The sequence below is a fragment of the Alligator sinensis genome, unplaced genomic scaffold (assembly GCF_000455745.1).
Source record: "Alligator sinensis unplaced genomic scaffold, ASM45574v1 scaffold107_1, whole genome shotgun sequence".
Lineage (NCBI taxonomy): Eukaryota > Metazoa > Chordata > Crocodylia > Alligatoridae > Alligator > Alligator sinensis.
Genome location: NW_005843041.1, coordinates 77573 through 85480, shown reverse-complemented (window position 1 = coordinate 85480; position 7908 = coordinate 77573). Strand labels below are relative to the sequence as shown.

The window sequence follows — 7908 nt, the reverse complement described above, 5'->3', positions numbered from 1 at the left end:
GGATATGCCAAATCCCGAGTAACAATACAGACGGGGGTAAGGCAGGGGTTGGGGTCACGATGGAAAGCAAGCAGGAGGGCTGCGGTTCTCAGCTGGGACCCCCCCTCACCCAGGCAGCTTCCCAGTTGAATTGCTGCTATCACGCAGGGTGGGAAAGACAGTTGTGAGCCAGAGATAACAACACTGCCGTGAGAGTCCTGGGATACCCAGGCCCCCCGTGCCCACCCCAGAGGCAGCCGCATCTCAGCAGATCCCTGAAAAACCACGAGACTAAAACTCTAGGAGTGAAATGGGTTCACGCCGCAGTTTTACGAGCTGCTCTGCTGAGCGCGGGGCCCACCTAACACCGTAGGGTAGGAGCTGCGTGCGTGTGTGCAAGCACACGCAGAAATAGGACACACCTATGTGAGCTTTATGGTCATGGTTTCTAGCGCGCCTGCCGCACGAAGCAGCTGCTCTGGCCCGGTTTCTCTCTGAGCGCTCGGGAGCATTTCAGCATTGGAGAAAGAGAGGCTTAAAAGACAAGGGATAAGGAAGGATGAAACCCCATTCACGCTCCCAGAGGATCAGAGCAGAAGAAATACCGTGCGAGAGAAAACACTAGAAGGTAGCGGCGACAGATGCCGGTGTTCGCACGGGACTGGGGTGGGGAAGCTGTCAGCCGTGGTGCTTTGCTTGCAAATCCAGGGGAAGGTTGCCCTGGCCCAGCTGCAACACAGAAGAGTCTGCTCCGTACACTCGGCTTTCTCTCCACCTCTCCCCAGGCAGCGAAGACCCCTGGGGCGTGCAGGGCACGGTCCCCTTCCCCAGGTTTCCACCTCTGCGCAGTCTCTCTCCATGCAGCCGGCAGGTGGATTTGGAAGGGTTCCCTCTCTCCCATCCAGTCGGCAACTGGAGAGGCCGAGGATCCTCGCCAGCCCTTTGCAACCCCCCTGCATCATCTCTTGAGCTGCTCGATTCAAGCATCGCTAATGGAAAACCTCTCCAAGGAGGCGCCGGGCTGATACGGCGTGAGCTGCTATTGCATCCTTGGGGGTGAAGATGGAGCAGAAGGTAACAAGATGCACGGCACCGATACCAGATGGCATGGGGACTCCGACCGTCTTGGAAATGGAAGCAAAGCTCGAAGGGGACAAGCGACACTCTCTGTACATGCCGGCTGCCACCGCTTGCACGCAAAACACAGGTGTGCAGCTGGTCTCATCCGTGGGGGGGAAACATCTAGCCGGGGAAGGGGGGAGATAAGGCATGATCGGGGCTATTCGGGGCCTCCTCGGAGCTCCTGGCAGGAGCGGCTGTATTGCTTTTGGAAGGCCGCCTGATGCACACACATCCTGGCGTCGCCTGTAGCACGGGTCGCCCGCCTGTCACTGTGAGACTGACCAGAAACCCGGATACGTCCACAATGGAGCGTGAGCACGTGGGGGGGAGGACAGGGGATGGTGAGAAGGGAGAGAAATGCTGCTTCCAAACCAAACAGTTCCCCTCTCAACTCCGGCCGACAGCTTTAAGGGATCAACAGAGGAGGAGAAACCGCTGGGAGTGTGAACAGAAGGCGAGCGTCAGGATTTGGGCTCCATAAACACCACCCCCTGCCCCAGGGGAAAGGACCCAGTGGCTGAAATTGGCACTAGATCGAATGGGGCGTCTCCTTCAGCCTGCTTCTGGGGTCTGGCACCTGCAGAAAGTGCAAGGAAGGAGCCAGGGGGGAAAAGAGCTGATGAAACAAGTGACTGACAGAGCTGACAGCCGAGAGCCAGGGTCACAGCGGACCCAGCGAAAGCATTCGTGATGGGGATGACTTGGGCAGGACGGGACTCAGGGTCCAGGCTGGGGGGGGACTGGAAAGGCAGGAGCCGAGTCCCACGAAGGGCACGGAGAACGAAAAGGAAAAGGGCCTTCTTTATGGCTTCGCAAGAGAGGAAGGGGGCACCCGATGCATGGCCAAGAGGGCAAGGAAGAGCAAAGCCCTCCGAGAGGATGAAGCAACAGAGACGGCAGCTGTGTCAACGTTCGCGCTCGCCTGGCTCTGCGCAGACCGTGGCAGGCCGGACTCGCAGACCAGACATGCCCGAACCCACAGCCCGGCTGCCCCCCCCGGCTGCCTTGGAGAGCAACACGCAGCCCTGGAAATCCCCTTGCCTGGCGACAGCCCCCGCTCTCCCATGCCCCCCTCCCACCTGGGACACATCCTGGTTCATCTGTAAACTTTGCAGTCTGGTGCTTAGTGTTTGTATTTCCTTGCTGGACAGGGGGGGCCAGAGCTGGGGGTTTCTTCTTGCCTGGGCTGGCTGATGAGAGGGTCCGAAAGCCCGCGTGGGATGCAGGGAATAACTTAAACAAATGAATCGGTGATGCAACGGCACCTCTGGCCCCACCCCAGCGTCCTGCCGGCTCCGTCTACAATCCCTTCGAAGCTGGAAGGCCGCTGGGGTGGGCTGGAGGCGGGGGAGCCATCTACAGTCCCTTCGAGGGTTGAAGGCCGCTGGGGCAGGACAAAGATGGGAGAGGGGAAAACCAGACCCATCGGGGGATTCGTTACAGACTCTACATTACACAGCCGATGCTACCCAGGGGCCTGTTGCCCCCCGCCCGCTCGCCGTCAGCGCGCGGGTTTGACGGCACGAGCGTGCGGTACATCATCCCACCTCCGCTCGGTCCTCGGTGACATCCCAAACCCATCGTATCAATGCAGCGGCGTTCGGACGCCCTCCTTCCCCCCCCACCCCCCAACTCACATCGGCGCCAGGCCCGAACAGTCGGGTCTCCGGTAGGTGGCACCGGGCACTCCCTCCCCAACCCTGCCCCACCTTTACCGCCAGCAAGAGCGTCTTCTTCGGTCCTTGCTAATTGTCCCGTGCCCGCTGTGGGCATCTGTTATCTGTTCAACGTCCTCGCTCCAAGGCCGCCGTTGTGATTTGGGGCAAGGTAAGCGTCCGTGCGGTGGACGGGCGACGAGAAGGGGGAAGAAGAGGAGTTATAGGAGGAGGAGGGTGTCCGGATGGTCTGGCCCCCAGTCTGAGGTTGCTGCAGGTTGAGGATGCTGTCGATGGCACTCTGAAGGTGCTCATTGAGGGAGTCGTCCTGGGGGCTGTCGCTGGAGAAGCTGGCGTTGTCTACGTCGAAGGACTCGGACTTGCGGCGCTTGGCGGGGGGCAGGGGCACGTCCCAGGTGAGCTCCGCGCCCGAGCTGTGGTCGGGGGGCTCCGTTTTGATCATCCCACGGTAAAACTCGTCCTCCACTTCCGCGAGTTCCTTCATAAGGCCACTAGTGGCGTCGTCCGGCTTGGGCGGAGCGGGGCTGCCCTGTAACCCCAGGGCCCGGGTGTCGCTCCGGTTGAAGAACAGCAGCTTGGAGCCCTCCTCTGGCCGGATCTTCTCGGCCACCGCAGGACTCTCGTGGGTTTTGAGGGAGGTGATGACACTGCGGGAACCGTCCTCTTGCTTGAGGGTGCCGGCGTCGGCCTTGGGGGCACCCCCCTTGGCATCAGTGGCTTTGTCGGCCACGAAAGCGTCCACGTTCTCGCGGTAGGTCTTGCGAAGCGGGAGCCGGCAGTAGGTCGCCACAGGCTTCTTCTCAGCCGGCGCTGGGGCCACATGGTCCACAGTGCCGTTCATCTGACCCGGGGCGGTGGCCACAGGAGGGGTGGAGGTGGCCACGGCCGGGGTGGTGTGCTGGTCGGGCGCCTTGATGACGGTGCACACGGGGGGCGGCTGGTGAACGGGATCCAGGGCCGTGTTGTGCACTACTTTGCTGAGCCCGGCTTCCTGCTTGATCTTCAGCTTGAGGCCAATGCGGCTCCGGGCCTCGTAGGTTTTGATGGGGGGCTTGCTCCGGGAAGGCAGGGCGTCTTCGTCCCCGTCCAGGGAGGGCGAGGCCTTGGCCCAGGTGACGGATGGGGAGCCCCCGCTGTGTTTGATCACCAGCTTGGTGGGGTTGATGGGGCCGGGCGTCTGCGCCGGAGGCACCTTGAGGCTTTCAGAGGCTGGGGCGGCGCTGGAGGCAGAGGCGAGAGCCGCGGAGGATGGGAGGCTCTGGGAGCGGGACGACGACACGTACTCATCTGCAAACACAAGGAGGGACACGTCAGGGGGCTGCACGGGATCAGAGCGACACAGCCCAGCGCACTTCGGCCCCACGGGCAATAAGGATGTTGGGCCATGGGGGACCTCGCAAGGTCCAGTCCAGCTCAAGGCAGGATGGTCCCTGATGCAACCATCCTAGCCCAGACACGTGCTAATTAATTCACCCTTAGCCCAGGGAGGAAGTTTTATCCCCATCTAATAGCTGGGGTGAGACCCTGGGAGTCTGACCTATCTAAAGCTCCCAGACCACCCACAAAGGCATCTCAGTTATTGCTTTCACACGTCCATGGTCCCCCCACATTCAGCCGGGGTTTTTTTGCTTTTAACTCCAAATTCTCCCCCCTCTTGTGATCTCTGGCGTGTGTTTCTCAATCTCTCTCCTCTCTCTGAGGCTTCTGCTTGCATCTTCTCTGCACTGTGTCCCTTATGCGCTCGGACGGAGTGCACCGTGAGAGCAATATGATCATTCATAAAGCCACCCACAGTCCTTCGCTCACGACCTGCCCAGCAGAAATCATTTCAGAGCCGCGATAACGTGGCCGGTCACCTTCCAGAGGCAACTGCTTCGTCACAGTTTTCCCTTTAGGCTATGCTGCTTTTCTCCTGCTTTCAAACATCTGTCCAGCTCCCTTGAGAGGAGACAAGCCAGTTTTTAGGGCTGGGAAAGAGATGCCATAAATTAAGCACATGCACATTAAGCAAAAAGGGATCTGGAATGGGGCCAGCTGAGAACTGCAAAGAGTCTGTGCATCAAAGGCTGCAGCTACCGGCATCTTTCAGATGGGGATGGCGGGAGGGGAATATGGACCCCACTTCATGCAGCGGCACTCCGACTTGTGCCTCTGGCTCAGGGAGGAAGGAGGAGGGGGTCAGAGACTGGCACTTTCTGAAACCAGCAGGTTTCAATTCTGCCCTTAGAAACATCCTGCTGGAAAGCTTCCTCTAACCGAAGCTGGAAGAGAAGGCTTGTGCGAATACCTCGGTACCCCTCTACAAGACATATCCAACCTGGTTTCTCCTTCGCCAGCTGCTTATCCAGCGCCAACGTGGTCTTTTCCTCCTGAATAAACATCCGGTCGATCATCACCATCTCCGCGGAAGGGCTGACTCTCTGCGAATGGAGGGCAAAACCAGGCGGAAGTGGAAGAGAGAAAGGTATGTAAGGATCCAGGGCTTGAAGTTGCCCAGATAGACTGAAAACAGCCTCTGCTTTCTTTGCAGCATGGGGTAAAAGAATCGCAGCTGTAATACCAAGCTGGTAGCCTCATTTAATTTTAGAAAATGAGGGCTGGAAGGGACCTCAGGAGGTCGCATCTAGTCCAACCCCCTGCTCCGAGCAGGACCAGCCCCAACTCCATCATCCCAGCCAATGCTTGGTCTAGCCAAGTCTTCAAAACCTCCAAGGATGGAGACCGCACCACCTCTCTGGGTAACCTGTTCCAGTGCTTCACCACCCTCCTGATGAAAGAGTTTTTCCTAATATCCAACCTAAACTTCCCTTACTTTTGCCCATTTCTCCTTTTTCTGTCGTCTGCCATCACTTCCCATTACATTTCTGGGAGATCAATGATCCCCAAGAGAAGAGAAGAGAAGAGAAGAGAAGAGAAGAGAAGAGAAGAGAAGAGAAGAGAAGAGCTGAGCCTGCTGCCAAATTCCCTGTTGCTAATGTCTAATGGCAAAATGAACATTGAATGTATGTGCTGGCCATTGCTTTTTCCCCAGGGATGAGAAGGGAAATCTCCCCTACTCACAGCTTCAGGCTTTGCTCATTGAAAACAGACTGTGACATGTCCCCCCATCCTCAGTGCTACAGGACACGGTGCTTGGACCTCACTCAGCACAGTCATAATGAATGAAAGAAAGTGCAATTTGAACCCGCGTTAGAAAGGCACAGGGCACAGCAGAACGGGCCGGTGTAGGCAAGCCACTGCAACAGACACAGGACAAGGAAATCAGGCTTACCCTGGACTCTTCTAAGAGCAGCAGCCGGTATTTGTTCAGCATAGCTTGTGTACGTTTCAAGAGCTGGGTGGACACCACTTCAAACTCTTCGTCCACTGGAAAGGAGAGGGGGAAAAAATAGAAGGCGTCTGGCTTTCTTTTGGACACAGGCAGCAAACAAATAGGACTATCGCTAGCTTTGTGGGTAGAAGCAGTGGTGTCTGCTCCTTTCTGTGCTCCTCTGCTACCTCCCTTTGGGTTTCCTCCTAAAGCCTGAGATGGTTTAATGGCTCACGTGATGCTATTAAAGCAAGGAGTCAATGACACAGATACAGGTCCAGCCTCAATTTGCTGTTCTCCATTTCCCTCTCCCACCGGCACACCTCAGCATCCCGTGTGCTCTGATGGCAGCCACTGGCTCAGACGGCAATGCAATGCCCCTGGTTTTGTGCCTGGAGGTGAAGGGAGCTGCAGAGGACAGGTTTTAGGAATCCAGATGACCAGGCTGGACCCGATGAAAGGGCCTATATCTAATCCCACATCCTGTCCCAGACACCTGCTGGGACTAGAGACTTCCAAAGGACAACTGCATTCGCCTTAAGAGAAACCTCTTCCTAAGCCACCACTTGGCCCAGGGCTTGAAGCAGATGAGGTTACTGGCATATATAATTTTATCCAATCTAAACTAACGGTGGATATTCTCGCCAAACAGTCCTTTGGTCGCCTATCCCCTGTAGTGCCTTGTGGCTGTAACTAATTAGACACAGAGTATAAACGAACTTCCCTGACTTGGAATATGTTGCCCTTCACTCTCAATTTGATGGCACTTTTAGCAAAGGATAAAGAAGAACACATCGTTTTCCTGCTTTATACCATTTATCCCTGGATATACGGCGATCATTTCCTTCACAGAAAATCACACAAGAAATGGCAGTCATATCTCCTCAACCTTGCCATTAGATAAGGGCCCCTTCCTGCTCCGTTCTGCACCTACATGATGTTTATTATACATGGGTTTACTCTTTTCCTTCTAGCAAGGGCAAAGTTTTACGTGACTCTCCAAGACCAGACTGATTTTCAACAGCGTGGGAAGAGGACGCTCTCTCTCAATGCCTGGAAAATGGTTGGAGACGCTTGCACGATTGCTGCAGGTCACGTAACAACAGTACATAATGTTTAGTAGTGATATTAGTCGTATCGTATGTACCTGAATCCAAGACGATTGTGAATTTAAGATGACACCCCCCTAATAATTAAGATTCTAGATATGGAAAATGGATACATTTGTTTTCGTTTTCTAGACAGAGAATTTTCATTACTGGAGGGTTGTCTTAAATTCAGGACCCCCCCAAGTGTTACATCAGGGAAAGCAATGGCTGGGGGTGGGGGTCAGACAGTCCTCTTGCCCTCTGACCCCTGACTTCTTCCCTCTGCACTGACACCTCATTTTGGTGGATGCTGTTGTTCAGCTGGGCAAGGGAAGAGTTTCCCCGTGCTCCATGCCCTGGAGGGAATCCGGCCCAAGATGGAGCTGAGCTGTACCTGAGAGTCATGGGGGTAGGGAAGAGGATGGGGGATGGAGAAGGCAGAAGTTGCAGAGAGCAAGTGGTTGCCATGGTCTGACCTGGGCTCAGGGCCAGAGCTACACCTCCAGCAGCTGCCTGCCCTCCACCTGCTTTGTGCACAAAACTAAAATATGGGTTTCCCCCCCACCCCCCGCAAGCTGATTGGAGAAAACCCCCTTGTCTTGGATTTGAACGAATACGGCAAACCTGAAAAAACAAACAAACCCTCGGCGTGGCGTATTATCACAACTGAGGGTTTCATTTCTTTCTCTCAATTCTTTATAAAGAAGCACTGAAACCTCATCAGGGCCTGCAG

General features: G+C 55.9%; 1 protein-coding gene across 1 annotated transcript in view; it reads right to left on the bottom strand.

Annotated features, from left to right (window-relative positions):
* Positions 1 to 6: 6 nt before the first annotated feature.
* BICRA (BRD4 interacting chromatin remodeling complex associated protein) overlaps positions 7 to 7908 on the bottom strand; it is a 38057-nt gene continuing 30155 nt past the window's right edge. The window contains exons 13-15 of the mRNA XM_025193407.1: positions 6049 to 6143; positions 5095 to 5197; positions 7 to 4064 (exon numbers count right to left, since the gene is read on the bottom strand). Of these exons, the coding sequence (XP_025049192.1) occupies positions 2878 to 4064; positions 5095 to 5197; positions 6049 to 6143 (1385 nt within the window). The 3' untranslated portion in view covers positions 7 to 2877. The remainder of the gene's footprint in view (positions 4065 to 5094; positions 5198 to 6048; positions 6144 to 7908) is intronic.